The sequence below is a fragment of the Terrapene carolina genome, unplaced genomic scaffold, assembly GCF_002925995.2.
Source record: "Terrapene carolina triunguis isolate 2854851 unplaced genomic scaffold, T_m_triunguis-2.0 Scaffold95, whole genome shotgun sequence".
Taxonomy (NCBI): Eukaryota; Metazoa; Chordata; order Testudines; family Emydidae; genus Terrapene; species Terrapene triunguis.
This window is the reverse complement of record NW_020664446.1, coordinates 33697777-33713360: the sequence shown is the minus strand read 5'-3', so window position 1 is coordinate 33713360 and position 15584 is coordinate 33697777. Positions and strand designations below refer to the sequence as shown.

The 15584-nt window shown below is 39.9% G+C and overlaps 1 protein-coding gene across 3 annotated transcripts in view; it reads left to right on the top strand.

The window, feature by feature from the left end:
* The window catches only part of KIF20B (kinesin family member 20B), a 53293-nt gene extending 37951 nt beyond the window's left edge, over positions 1-15342 (top strand). For all 3 annotated transcript variants that reach the window (XM_029911393.1, XM_026650984.2, XM_026650983.2), the window contains 6 exons: positions 104-240; positions 3135-3290; positions 5957-6133; positions 10420-10587; positions 13350-13475; positions 14862-15342. In XM_029911393.1, coding sequence (XP_029767253.1) covers positions 104-240; positions 3135-3290; positions 5957-6133; positions 10420-10587; positions 13350-13475; positions 14862-15089 — 992 coding nt within the window. In that variant the 3' untranslated portion in view covers positions 15090-15342. The remainder of the gene's footprint in view (positions 1-103; positions 241-3134; positions 3291-5956; positions 6134-10419; positions 10588-13349; positions 13476-14861) is intronic.
* The last annotated feature ends 242 nt before the right edge of the window (positions 15343-15584 follow it).

The window sequence follows — 15584 nt, the reverse complement described above, 5'->3', positions numbered from 1 at the left end:
TGTGACTGATAAATGTGGGAGCTGTACTACAAGAAGGGTGTGAATGTGGTAAGAAGTTTGAAATTGATGCAAACCATGTTATTTCTTCTTGTATTCTGACTAGAATTGGAAGAATGGAAGCAGAAATATAAAGAGCTGGAGAAGAGTAATAGAGAGTGGCAACAAAAAATAAACAAACATGAGGACAAAAACATAGATGTAGTTAGTGGAGAACTAATCAGTCTGCAAGAAAGACTTAAGGTAAAATTTGGTGACTTAACTTTAAACACAGAGCATTCCGTTTAAAGCAGGCAAGTAGCTATATCACCTCTTTCTTGTTACACCGAAGAAGTAGGGCATGTTATAAAAGTGTGTGAGCGAACTGAGTTACACTCGTAAAGGAACTTCCTTCTGAAAGATGAAGTACCATTCCATAACTGCTAAGTACTGTGCAGCATATATGACATGTCTAACCAGTCCTTATCCTTTCTCCACAAAAGAGTCAGTTTCTCTTTGGGCTCTGGTCAAACCACTAAATCATTTGAACACTTTCTTCACTTTTCTGCCTGCCATTTTCTTCCATCAATTTGCCCACATCCTGTTCATAATGTTTCTAATAACCACAACTATTTAGAAAATACAAAATCTAGCCTCTTAATAGATGGTAACATTTAACACTTCATATATGAAACGTTCACAATGTGCAATTCTAACAGGGATGCAAGTGCAAAAAGGCTTAATGCCATGGAAGGTGTCTATGCCAAACCTGCAGTTAGAACCTCTGCTCTGTCCCATGCTTAGTCCATCAGATTAGACTGTCTCTTATGATAATGAACTTTGCCTTCTGACCCTTAACTCCACCCCCTTGTGGTGATGACCTATGTTTGACTCCTTGGGCAAAGGAGCTGGTTCTGCACCAAGCAGCTCTCTGTGAAGGGAGTTTGAGGAAGATCAGGCAGCATGACCTCCCACAGCTGTAAATTGGTCTGGGCATATCTGCAAAACTGGAAGTTCCCATTTCAGAGGTTCTTTAAGGCCAGACCATGAACAGGTTTAGGCTTGAAATTAGATGAAGGTTTCTAGCCATCGGAGGAGGGAAGTTCTGGAACAACCTTCCAAGGGGGGAGCAGTGGGGGCAAAAAAACGAACTGGCTTCAAGACTGAACTTGATAAGTTTATAGAGGGGTGGTATGATGGGACTGCCTACAATGGCATGTAGCGGATCTGTGACTGCTAGTAGCAAGTATCTCCAGCGCCCGATGATGGGGCACTAGATGGGTCGGGCTCTGACTTACTACAGAGAATCCGTTCCCAGGTGTCTTGCCCACATGCTCAGGGTCTAACTGATCAGCGTATTTGGGGGCAGGAAGGAAGTTTCCCCAGGGTCAGATTGGCAGAGACCCTGGGGGGGGGCGGGGGTTCACCTTCCTCTGCAGCATGGGGCATGGGTCACTTGCAGGTTTAAACTAGTGTAAATTGTGGAGTCTCTGTAACGTGAAGTCTTTAAATCATGATTTGAGGACTTCAGTAACTCAGCCAGAGGTTAGGGGTCTGTTACAGGAGTGGCTGGGTGAGGTTCTGTGACCTGTGTTGTGCAGGAGGTCAGACTAGATGATCATGATGGTCCCTTCTGACCTTAAAGTCTGTGAGACCACAAATCTGTGACATAAGAAAAAATCAGTAATAGACTTCCAGCCCATGTGTTACATCTTCAGTGCTGTCTTCACAAGGAGCCAGGAGTGGAAACTTCTTTTAAAAAAAAATTTACAGCAGAGAGGAATGGATTGCCAAAACCAGGTGAGTGACGAGGAAAGAGCCAGGGCCTTGGGCTTCCCATGCCTCAAAGGCTAGCTGTGCTGTGACAGCCAGGTAACCATACTGCACACTTGAGAAATGCAACCAGTTGCTTTGCTCTAGGATCCAGCTTGCATCCTGGCTTCTACAGATACCTTAGTTCTGAGGAAATTATATCTGGCAGGGAAGATAGAAATAGCAAACATGTGACTTTCTGAGAAATTAGTGGACCTGGGTTTCTGTAGTTACCTGGGTTGCTGGTTCAGTCCTGTCAGTTGCTGACCAGTTATATGGGAGAATGTCCTGCAAAGAGGTTTGTGGACAGTCATTTTGGTTCTTAGGGTAAAGGAGGCAAAGTTTATGTTGGCTGAAGTGATATTCTTCAAGTGAAACATGCTCATCACTTTCCCTCAATGCCTCTGCCTTTGTAGTCATATGGGGTAGTGTTCTTTGCCCTTCTGCCCTGGGGAAGCAGTAGTATGCATCTGCAGTTCACTCTGCGGCAGAGCAGGGAATTCAAGGGATAGGGACAGGAGAGGACAGGAACAAGGGTTCTTGGTAGCAAAATTTTTAGCACAAATTGATTGGTACCTGGGATTAAATAAAACCATTTTCCTCAGCCTCGCCTCATGAACTGAGGGAACTGGGCTTATTTAGTCTGCAGAAGAGAAGAATGAGGGGGGGATTTGATAGCAGCCTTCAACTACCTGAAGGGGGGTTCCAAAGAGGATGGAGCTAGGCTGTTCTCAGTGGTGGCAGATGACAGAACAAAGAGCAATGGTCTCAAGTTGCAGTGGGGGAGGTCTAGGTTGGATATTAGGAAAAACTATTTCACTAGGAGTGTAGTGAAGCACTGGAAGGGTTACCTAGGGAGGTGGTGGAATCTCCATCCTTAAGAGGTTTTTATGGTCCAGCTTGACAAAGCCCTGGCTGGGATGATATAGTTGGGGTTGGTCCTGCTTTGAGCAGGAGGTTGGACTAGATGACCTCCTGAGGTCTCTTCCAATCCTAGTCTTTTATGATTCTATGATTAGCCAAAGTTATGTACACTGCTGTAGATCAAAACACAAATGTTTATCCCATAATACCATTCCAAAAGTCTTTTTTTAGAAACTTTGTGCTATTTTTATAAATAAAAGAAAAAGTTTATTTCAGGAATATGCTGGTATCCTGTTGGTGGGTTGATATTTCTTTGTTTTACTGATAGGTTTGTCTGTCTTGTCCAAAAAAAAGTAACTGGGTGTCCTCCCTACAATACGCAAAGATTGTCAATTTAACATCAGCCTAACCTTGGAGAGCCTTCTCCCTAGCTAAGAAAAGATTTATACCTGACTCTCTAAATTTTTGATTACTTAACACAGGAAATTGAAGAAAAGTGTAGAACTGATAGAAAGAAATGGGTGGAAGAAAAAATGGGGCTTATAACTCAAGTAAAAGAAGCTGAGAATCACCGAAACAGAGAGATGAGAAAATTTGCTGAAGATAGAGAACGTCACGTAAAGCAACAAACAGAAGCGGTGAGTAATAGACCATCCATTCTAATTTTCATGATGTTTTAAACAGGTTTCAAAGAAAATTAAAGGGCTTGATCCTGCAGAGTGTTTCCTGTGAGGTATCCTAACTCCTCTTGGAAGTTGAGGGTATTTGGAACTTCAGAGGACTGAGTTCTTCTTTCTTCTTTTGTCATTTTACAGGAAAGTCAGGATGGGAGGTGCTCAGTTTGCGGTGTTCTTTATCATACATAGAGTGGATTTGATTTAAATCATGATTTAAATCACTAGTCAGTCTCAATTTAATCATGGTTTTCTACATAAAAGTGCATTCTTGTTGGTTTTTATAACCTTAATACATATTCTTCACAACTCAGAGATAGATGTAGGTTTCATTTTTAGAAGGTACACACTATACATTTTTAAACAATGGTTTATTTTGAAAACTTTTCAGATTAGTTTTACAGCTATATCAGAAAATGAATGATTGTTTGGTTATTTCATTTACCAAAGGTAATTGAAGCAGATATTTATGAAGTCATTGGGAGGTGAACTATCTCCAATTCAACAGGTTAATCATTAATATTTGGAGGATTTTCTTGCCATGCTGTATTAGGAGGAGAACATCACCAGACAGACATTTACATTGTTTTATTTAACTAAAACAACAACGTTAAGTAGTCTGGATTTTTTTCTTCAACCACAAACATATAATATTTTAACAAAACAAGCATATGTCCCTCGCTTCTAAGATTTATCTCCAGACTTCTTCTCCTTGTCCAGATCTATTCCGCCCCCAACAATCTTCTATTCATTGAACGTTTTGAAACTTTGCACTTTTAGAGAGAGGTAAGGGGTTGACCATGTGTATACAAATTTGCAGAGGGACAATAGAGTTGAGGTCTGTTATTTCTCATCTCTATATATTATTTATTTATTTAAAAACATTTTTGTTGTTAACAAACATGTTACCTCTGGAGACACAAATCCACAGTTTGAGAACTGCAAAACTAAGCATCTCTGATGGTATCTTCTAGACTGAGCACTGAGTCCCATTGGGTAGATAGGAAGATTAACCTAAATAATCTATACAGAAGCCTGTGGAACCCCATAAGATTGGGTCCCTAATCCATGAACTATTGGAACTCATTTACAAAACTTTTCTTAAACATTACATGAATATATTGTCTCATACTATAAAATTAGAATTTATAATCCCTATTCCATGATGAGATATCTTTGAGCTATAATGTATCTTAATTAAAACTATCTTTAGATAGGTGTTTTCTTCAAAAAGCATTTTATCAAAAAAATCCAATTTAAATAAAAAAATCAGATTTTTTTTTTTTTTTTTTTTTTTTTAAAATCATTGATTTTTATCCACCCTGATCATACACTTACCATAACTATTAAGAAACATTTTAGGCATAACAGGAAATGAATCTATCTTGGTTCCTCCTATATTATTACCTCCCCAGTTACATATCTGAGAACAAGGAACACAAAGACTCAGAGCTGCACCTCTTGAGTTAAGTCCCAAAAGGAGTCCTTACTAAGAAAATGTACTGATTCCTCAACAGGGCTGAGGAGAACTCCCATTTAGGAAACAACTTTTCTAAAAGAAAATCAGTTATAAAGGGCAAGGTGGGAGAGAGACAGTAGAAGGTTGAAGATAAGCTAATTTTTCAGCCTAGATTTGTAGCAAAATCTATATTATTTGGTTTAAAATGCAGTTTGTGATAGTGGGGGGGAGGAAATCACTGTTTTCTCCATCCATACCACTTTCACAGCAGGGCTGTGGTACCCATTGTATAAATAAGCTCTAGTGATAAGGCTGATACTATTCCACAACGTGGGTGGCCACTCAGGCTAGCCACCTGACTATGTATTTAGGGGTTCGGGTGCAATAGTACTCAGGCAGCAGCCTGGGCTGCCATGGACACACCTGCTATTTTTAGATGATAGCTCAAGCAGAGTTGGGAATCACATCTCCCAGCTCAAATTTAGATGAACCCTTAGTTTACTCTTCAACTTTATGTTGGCTAGCTTGTAAAATACTCATGAGAAACAGTCAGGTTAGTTACATCAATAGTTGGAGGGGCTTTTTTTTACTGAAATGCTGCTCTTGAAAAGAGAATGCGAGAACAAGATTTATTATTTTTTATACACTGTTTTTTATAGTGTTTTTATACACTGTCAATTATTGCAAATGAAACTAAGGGTATGTCTATACTTACCCGCTGGTTCGGCGGCAAGCAATCTATCTTCTGGGATCGATTTATCGCGTCTTGTCTAGACACGATAAATCGATCCCGGAAGTGCTCGCCGTCGACGCCAGTAATCCTGCTCCGCGAGAGGAGTAGGCGGAGTCGACGGCGGAGCCTGCCTGCCACGTGTGGACCCCCGGTAAGTACCTTTAAGTTCGAACTAAGATGCTTCGACTTCAGCTACGTTATTCACGTAGCTGAAGTTGCGTATCTTAGTTCGAACTGGGGGCTTAGTGTGGACCAGCCCTAAATTACTTGTCTCCCTTTGTGAAATAGAATACTTACGTTGGCTTAATTTCCTAGATTACTAGGGTCTTCCTTTTTGAGCATAAATATAATAGTTAATCATTTGAAACCACGTAGTCGGGACAGTTCAAATAGAAGGTGTTTCAGGGCTTTTCTAATCACTTTCCATTTTCTGTTTAGGAGAGGCTTACTGCACAGCTGGCAGAAAAGGATAATGACCTGCAAAAGTGGCGTAAAGAAAGAGATCAGCTAGTAGCAGCTTTGGAAGTACAGCTCAGTACTTTGGTTTCTAGCAACATTCAGAAAGAGAAAGAAATAGAGGAACTGAAACATACCACATTAACGGGTTCAGGAAAGGTCAGCCTAATCATCCTCCTCCTGTGCATTTTGATTTGTTATTTATTAGTTCTGCATAGCATTATCATATTGTTGCAGTTTTGGTTTCAGAGCTGTGCAAGCTTCAAATATTTTCAACATTTCAGTGTTTAAGAGCAAATTTAAAAATAAAAACAGCCCCATAGCTTGCTTTGGAAATGAACTGGCATTAGTGGTGGGTGAACTTCCAAAAGGTTCAGTGGTTCAGAAAAGCATTTGAAGTTTATTTGAACTCTGTGATAAAGAAACTGGACTGGAAATCTCAAACAGGCTTTCTTATGAAACTTCTAGTAATTTCTTGGACTAGCCATCCTGAAAATTCCATGAGAAATAGCCTTTGTTGGCTTTTCATTTCCATCTCTGGTCCAGGCCAAGACCAGGAGGCACAGTGGCATGACAAGGGGGAAAAAAGGCAAAAAACAAACGAAAGAGTTAACCTGAATTTCAAATTAAACTCAAAATAAAATTTTCAAACATTTTTGTTATTTCCTTCACTTTCCCAACTTCCTGTTTTGGCCAGTGTCAGAAACAGAACAAACCCTGTTACAATGCATTTGTAAGTCTTAAAAATTAATTGTGGGAACTAAATTAGTTGACATTTGATGGCTGTTTGGTGATTTATAAAATCAATTGATGGGGTCTCAGTCCAGTTTCTTGAGGACAGGTATTCATGTCACAAACCACCAACACAATTATTACCTTTATTGGCAGTCCTGGCAGAGAGGTTATGAATGAATGGGTATGGGGACTGAATTCATTATACCTTAAGGGGGGAAACCTCTATCAATATTGAAGTGCATAGGCAGAATAGCATGAGAAAGATTAGGCTGCTTCTTTCCATGCTGTATGTGTTTTCTGGTACTGTGACAGTTCTCGAGTGCCCAGGACTGAATCACCTTGTTAACCACCCCTGTCTCTAGCAAGAGGAAGACTTGCTTGTGCTTAATTGGGTGTCTGCTCCCTGACACACCTCCAATCTGTTAGCCACCCAAACAATTTCCTCTGGGCTATGCCGGCCCTTACTTTGCCTTGCAGGTTAACAATAGGTGCACCCCAGTTCCTGAGCCCCTTTGAAGCATCCCCTCATAGTGTTCATCCCTTTATCCTCTGAACATTCACAGTACTACCAGGTCTGCAGTTCCCAAAGGAACAGGGTATTCATCAGCTTGTTTGATTCAATTCAGGATCAGCTCCTTATAACACTGAGTTATATTTGTAGTTAAAACAATCATAAGTTTCTTGATTTTTGATAATATTTAACAGATACTGAGTAAGAATAATGGAAACAGAAGGGTTACATATAAAACAAAATCAACACTTGCTTTCTGGAGACTAAACTTAATTTAACAGCTAACCTCCTGTCTAAAGCAGTCTTATCTTGCCCAAAGCCTTTTTGGCAGCACTTCCAACCAAGGCTGGTTGTAATACTGTTTTCATGAATGTAATCACATGGCCCGATTACTTCCTAGGTGCAGGATAACAGGGTGCTTTCCTTGCCCCCTACTATAGTCCAGTGAACGTTTTGAAGTGTACTCCCAGATAACACCCTTTTCCCTGTGCTGTTTCTCTCTTCCTGTTAATTCTTACAGTCCTTCATCTGTGTCAAGTTGTCTAGAGCAGCTCACAAGCATGAGTGCTAACCGCAGGGTAGACTGTCAGGGAACAAGGCACAAACCCCAAACTAATTGTATATTCTATAATTAGATTTCACCGACCAAGTAAGAAGTGTGAATTCCTAAATAACTATAACAGCCTTAACATGAAGTCAAACAATCCCCTTTGGCACTCTGGTCTATCTTGCCACCCAGGCAAGCCTGCCTTTGTGATAGATTGTCTCTTATGCCAAAAAAGACAGTAGTATTCAGGTTACTCTCAGTACAGCAGGTCAGTTGCACCTTAAATCTCTTATCAAAGACAACCCTTGAAATAAACTAACTAAAGATTTATTAACTAGGAAAAAGAAATAAGAGTTATTTACAAGGTTAAAGCAGGTAAACATACACGCACAGATGAGTTAGTCTTAGGTTAAAAAAGTACTCCTGAGGGGATTCTGCACCAAAATATTCAAAATTTTGCATATTTTATTTGTCAAACTAATGCAATATAATCACACCAGTTTCAATTGTAGTTTAAAGAAATTACCAAAACAATACAATAGAGAAAAGTCACAATAACTATTCAGCATTTCCTAAACACATGAAAGTTAAGTTACAAACACCTGGTAACTAATACCCTGCATTCCAATTATAATCCTGGATTTTAATTTAAATTACATTATAGAACATCAAACAGCAAAAAAAATAAAAAGTAGAATGTCATTTTAAATTGCTCAGACTTTCACACCTGAAAGTCGTACAGTTTTCCTAACCATTGTCCTAAACCTGGCTGGATACTTTGGGAAGTGCTTGGTTCTGATTGTCCTGACATTTTATTGACTGCTTGGTAAATGTTTTATTTGCCCTCAAAGTCTTTTAATTAAAAAAAAAAATGGGTAAGTAAAACAAATCCTGAGCTGTAATCCAACCCCATTGTGCCATTTTTGGCACAGGAAAAAAGTGAGAAAGCACATTGATCTTCCTAGCTGAGGATTCCCTTACTGTCATTTATAATAAGGCTCCTTTACATCACTCTGGCAATGTAGGGGCCTTAAAACTTTTACAGGTTTTATGTTCCTGGGGGAATTGACTGAGGATGGGAACAGTTAACTAACAACAGGAACATTAACAATGTTCCTACGGAGGCAGGCTGCTACATTTCTGCCTCCATGCCTGCCTTGTGTATAATAAAAAGCCCTACCCTTCCATGCCAGCAAGCTGCAGTAGCAATAGCAGAGTGTCTCTCTCTCTCTCTCTCCCCCCCCTCAGCTTTTTTGGCATGCACGTACGTCCAGCGCCCCCAGCCCCCCTGACAGTGATCAGGCATGCATGCTCAGCTCCCCTCCTCCGTCTCTGGCTGCTCCAAGCACACTGGAACAGATGTGCTGCCTGGACTGCTGGGGAAGAGGCGCATGTCCCCCGGCAGATTTTTTTTTTGCATTTTTCTGCATGGGGGGCACAGAAATATGTGGGCCATATAAATTCTGTGCCCCCGCAGGGGCGCAGAATTCTGTCAGGAGTAAAAAAGGTAACAGGAACTGCTGTAATATGCAATAGGTCCTTTAGGGCTAACCCAAGCTAAGCAGCTTGGGGATCCTTTGCTTATGCTTAGAAACATTGACCTCTCCACATTTCAAGCAACATAGTGATTACAGTTACTTCTTGATAGGGATATTTATGCTCTTCCCCAGGCATTCAAGATGTGATGGGACAAGGGCTTGTGCACATACCCTCTTCATGGGTGAGGGGGAAGCAATCGGTCTTTTGTCCTCTGATGTCCCACAATGGTTTGTCTGGTGTTTATAGGTCTTCTTTTGTTGGGGAGGAGAGGAACCGCTCTGTTGTAAACTGGTAATGCTTCTTTCCTGTCTGTGGGGTTTTACAGTTTTAGCAAACACTTTATAGTTACAGAGCAAACAAATATTACCTTATAATGTGGGATATAGATATTATAACTAATATTAATACATGCCACATCCTACAAGCATTTCATAAGTGTAACCACTAAACACTTTCTTATAACTCTAATATCTATTTTGACAACACTAACACACAGGTGAGTCAGACTGGTTTCCAGCTATGCATTTGTCAGTGTTCAGTGAGGCCCATGGGCCTTGGCATGAGCTGGCACCTGGTCTGCCATGTCACAATTCGTATTGAGCTCAGACTGGTGATTGTTAATGAGACAATACTCAATTTACATTTCAACAGATGGATAAACATTTCTGGTCTGACAGGAAACCAGTTTTTCACCTCTTAATTGCAAACTATAAGAACATATTTTCATTATATATACATAACTCTTTACATAGTAGCAGTACATACATATGATTATGATATTCATAATTAGTATCACATAAGCTGTTGTTAGAGACCTTACATGGCCCTCTTTGGTGAACTAGAATGTATATACCAAGCTTGGGAGATCCCTGTAACTTCTATGTATGCCCTCTGTGCCCCTTTGTCAGCTGGCATTGGTCACAGGTATTTTCTATGATTATCAAGTTAATACAGAGAATTAAGTTGCCTTTTAAAAAAAAATCATTTAATTGTTAAACATGTGAGTCCAGCCCATTTCTTTACTGTGTGTTTTTTTTTTTTTTTTTTGTAAGTATGCCTGTTAAATTTGTATTTTTCCAGTGTATATAGTTAGATTTGTAACATGTTAAACAGGATTATGGAACTGCAATAGAAGAACTAAGGAGACAGATGGCTGAAAAAGATGACACTATAAAGAAGCTAAAACAACTTTCTTGTCATGAAAATCCTAAAACTTTAAGGGTAACTGCATTAGCTGAAGAAGGAGAAAATAAAGGGAATGAATACCTCCATAGTAAACAGGTAACTTTATGTTTAGCAAACACTTCCTATAAATATCAGAATCTACTTACAAATCGTTTATTTTCTAATTTCACTGGCAACCATCCCAGTGGCTCTCGGTACCTCCCTAAATTTAACATGGGTAGAAAATCTTTTTTTTCTTCTTTCAAATATACTTTAATTAACCAAATTTCTAAGTACAAATTCTTTTACTTCATAGATTTTCTCACTAAAATCAAAGACACTCTCTAGCCAATAAAATATCAACTTCTCCTCCACTTATGAAAACCCTATCTCTGTAAATGCCTCTGAGAAAAGTGGGGCTTCAGAACCTACCTAGATAGTTAACTAATAGAAACTCTGGAGGACCAAAAAAGGGAACCATATTCAAGAGCTGAGGAGACCAAATTCCCTCTCTACCAGCTTCTGTAGGTCTGTGTCAATGGAATTCCAACTCAAGCACCTCTGTCAGTCTGAACTCTAACAGTATGGTGCAGGGAGAGGCATGGTCCTACAGATGACTAGGTTCCAAAGCATACAGAATTTATAGGATAAAACCAGTACTTTAAATTCCACCTGGAAATTTACTGGACGAGTGTGCAACATGCAGAGCATTAGTGTTGCATGACAACCTTGGGATTATGGACCCCCATCTGGAAAATGGAAAGTATCTCTAGCTCACACCCTGTGCTGTACAATTTTTCAGAGTATGAGTACATGCCCCTTTAGTTTACTTTGACACCTATATCAGTGGTATGGCTATAAAAGACCAGACCAGTGGTCCATCAAGTCCAGTATTCTCTCTTTGATGATGGCCAGCACCAGCTGCTTCAGAAGAAAGTGCAAGAAATGCAGTAGTGGGAATTTCAAAATAACTTGGCCACAGGGGAAGTTTCCTCTTACATCTACGTAACAGGTTTAGCAGCCACCCACGAGCACACTTGTGGCCTCGGTGCCTCTGCAGTGCTCTGCTAATAATTTCTCCCTCAAAGAGCTCCTTATACAGACTCGCTTTTTCTAAGGTCAAAATACCTCTCCAGATCTGGGCCAACTGGGCATCTAAAGAAGTGTAGTTCAGCAGGGATTCTCTCTGTCTTGTTGATACATTTTGGTATCCAGACAGAACTCAGCCAATAAATTTTCATTCATTGAACTGGTCAAATTTCTGGTGTGAAGGAAAGCAGTCAACTCTTTGTGTCAGAGAATGCCTCACATGTTTGTACAGTGTGCAGCAAAATGGGGCCTGGGCCGCAAGGTACCACTATAATACAAATAATTTACAATAATCACAAAATATCTTTGCTACGCTAGAGTTTTTCCAGGATGGCTGACTGGAACCCTACAACCAAGCACCTTTAGAAAAGTGGGTTGCATCCCTAGCAGCTTTCTTTTATGCAGGCACATTGGACTTCCCAACTGAGTACCCTTGGGTACCAAGATTTATCAGAACTCTCAGATTAGATAAACCTGGGGTCAGCTTTTCTAGTTGCCCTTACTTCTAAAAGACAAATTTTGAAATTAGTTCCTCCGTCTATATAAGAACCACTCTATTAAGGAAAAGCTTATTCTGATAGCTCCAGAAACCTTTGGCCCGGGGCAAGTTCTTCTTCCCACAATTCATAGGAAATATGAGTTCACCCATCATTTTGTTCCAATCTTGAACACCCCTTTTGAAGATTGTATCATAAGAAGGTATTCTTAGAGCTCTAAAGATGATCTATCTCAGGCATGCGGGTACATATGCCAGTTGTACCCTTTTCATGATTATATCCAAAATGCCTTAGGACCTCAAAGTTTCCACAGGCAAAATGGTAAAATCCTGCACCAGTTGGCACGCTACTCATCTGGGAAACCATTCACTGAGGGAATCAAGGTTCCCTCCAGTTGCACTATGGGAAGGAAGTGTCTGAGCCTCACCTGAGGGAGACTTGCAAAGCAGGTTTCCATTCCTCTGCAGAGGCATCCTTTGGTATGAAGGTGCTACTGGTTTGTTCCGAAATAATTCCTTAAGTTACAAAACTTTCACTTTATATCATGGAAACTTCCTGTTCCTTCCTATTTCTGCCTACCATAACAACAATAGTTTAAATTCTGCTTTATCTTTCCACTCACTAACCCTCTCTAGTTCTGTGCATTGCTGCTTGCTACGGTCCATTTGATTTAAATGAGGAGTGAAGCTGGGCAGCAGAATGAGAAATTTCTTACCTGATTATTTTCTTTCTGTTAGCAGCTTCTAGTTCATTGAACCCAATCTGGTAGTTCGGTAAATGATTGTAAAACAACTTGTAAAAATATTATTTTTTCTCTGAAGGGGAGACTCTCACATACAGTTGCTCTAAGGTTGGTTTCAGTAATTTCAAGTTCTTGTCTCATTGCTATTAATTGGTTGCTGGCGTGAATCTACACCTTTGGAAGAACTTTTCTGGTAGCATGAGCTGAAAAGCAGGACTCAGTCCTGGACCTTCCAGCAACAACATAAAACCACCTCCAAATTCCCCAGGTGGCAGTCCCATTTGTTATGAATGAGGGGAGAAGCTGCTAACAGAAAATTATCAGGTCTGAATATTTTCATGGTATAGTAATAGTGAAATGTTTCTTACAAAAATAAGTACCTTTGGATATTAACTGCATGGGTCTTTTGAAATGGTTTAATATTGTCTTCCTGCACAACATTCATGAACTTAAATATATTGAGCTTTTATATTGGAACATGTAGGTAGCTCAAACATAATTTTGAAGCTTCCACTCTAGCATTGTTGTGACTCATTCTAAATCTTTTACAGTTTAAGGAAAAACAGAGAGAGAATGATCCTATAGCTGGACAAAGTATCCCAATAAGCTGCAATGAAGTTAAAGACAATCTATTATCAAAATGTCCAAGCACTGTGTCTTCATTAGATGAAACTGAGGTTGGTATATAACTTTCTTTTAGGTGATAATGTGATGATAAAGCTTTTGTCTAATGGACACAGTAAAGCTAAAGAAATTATCTGTACAGTTCTCAAACTGTAGTTCACAGGCCTCTTCCTTGTGGCTTGCGGAGAACTGACAGGTCATTTGGTGCTGGTTCTTTGTTTGTAGCTGCTTCAGAGGTACCCAGGCTTTTCACTAATGTCTGTTGCTGTACTGGAAAAAGCAATAAAAAGAGCCATGCTAAAGGGAGGGAGAGATGTGGTGGTGGGCAGTCTCCCGGCTCTGCCACTGACTTGGTGAATCCCGTTACCCCTTTGCATGTCTATAAAAGAAGATCCTACTTCATGGGCTCTAATTAAGGGCCAGCTGTGTTCGCAAAATGAATGAGTCTTAGATGAGACTTTTTATTTATTTATTTATTTATTTTTTAAAGGCACTTTAAATGGGCTACCCTTAAGGCAAGTTTGATACGCCTTCTTCAGATCAGAGCTCCCTGTGAAGGTCTATAAGCTGGGCAAAGTCCCAACTCTCATTTAACTTGACCCTTTAAACTGCGAACTCTTTACTAACATGACATCTACATAATGAGTGATATCATTATAGATCCACCCTTTGGAAATGAGAAGGTGCAGGGATTCTCACTAGACTACTGTTCCTGGATGTGTGCTCCATTTTCTATATCAGCTGTAAGTTAGGAATCCTAGTGGGAGCTGTTAGAAAGAAGGAGTTTTAACTGTCTTCCTTCTTTTCCTCAACCTCTGGGCTTTCTTGCTGCTGGAGTGGGAGCAAGGTCTCAGTACCCTTCACCTCTACCATCTTTGCTAATATAGAGGTGTGGAAGGGTCTGCTACTCTATCCCTTCTCTAGCCTGTTTTCAGCTTGTCCTATCCCTAAATAGCTCCTGTCCTTGGCTAATTTCCAAGTAGCAGTAGAGTGAAATTGATGTGATTCCAATGAGCTTTGCTGCTGCCCGCAGGATTCTGAGCAGCAGCAGCACAAACTTTCCAATGATATTACTTGCTCTCTACTGTGGCTTCGGAAAGCAGTAAGCAGCTATAGAGCAAAGCTGGAGTTGTCTGTATCCCCGAGGAGATGACTCAGTAAGAAAGCACTGCATTGGGTTCACATTCGGAAATATATTCACAACCATGAAGGCTAGAAACTTAATTTTTTTTGTTTAAAAAAAAAAGCTTACAGTTTACAACAGTTGAAGATGTAGGCTCCCTCACGTGCCATGGCAAGTTTCCCAAATGCCAATAGCTACTGAGTGTGTGGATTTTTTCAAGGGCTATGTTAATTTTTTAATTTTCATATCACAAAGTTATTTTAAAGCTTGTTCAACAATATTTTTGTTCTCTTTAATTCACCCCATGTGTCTTCAGGACCATTCAGACACTGTTCTGGACTCTTCTGAAGTATCTACAGAAAATGGGAGAGGTAGCAGGTTTCCTAAACCTGAGATGGAGATTCAGTTCACACCTCTGCATCCCAATAAAATGGAAGTGAAACACCAGGGCAGTGCCTTACCAGTGACTGTTAAAATGCCCAAGACAAGAAGGAAAAGGAAGAGTAATGAGCTAGATGAGGTAAGTCCTAAACAAGCTTTTTAAAATTTACAGTACACAATTTGACCTATGACCGTGATCGGTTTTTGTGTACCTTACTGTACTGGCAGTGGAATCCTATCTTAAAACTGAAACACATTGTCCCTTGTGTATCTCATTCGTATTAGAGCCAGCTAAAAATATTCTTAATTGTATGTTTTGATATATTTACCCGAAAACATGACTTTAAATGCATGTAACATGGTGTTAAAAATCTTTGTGTACTGTATAACTCCTATTAGCTATGCTGAGGCAGTTGAGGGTGGGATTTCTGTCTGGTGGGGAAGTGCAGTGGTGATTTAAAACTGTATGGTACACACAATTGGTGATTAAATGTGTGGTAAGGAGAGGTGCTACTGCTTTGGGTTGTGGTTTGTTTGTTTTTTGTTTTGTTTGTTTGTTTTTTTGTAGCTCCGATACTGTGGCTTTAAAAATATGTCAAGGGTATCTAGTGCTCTGGATGAGCATCCTTTGTGGCGGCTTATCTTTTAGGGTGGAACA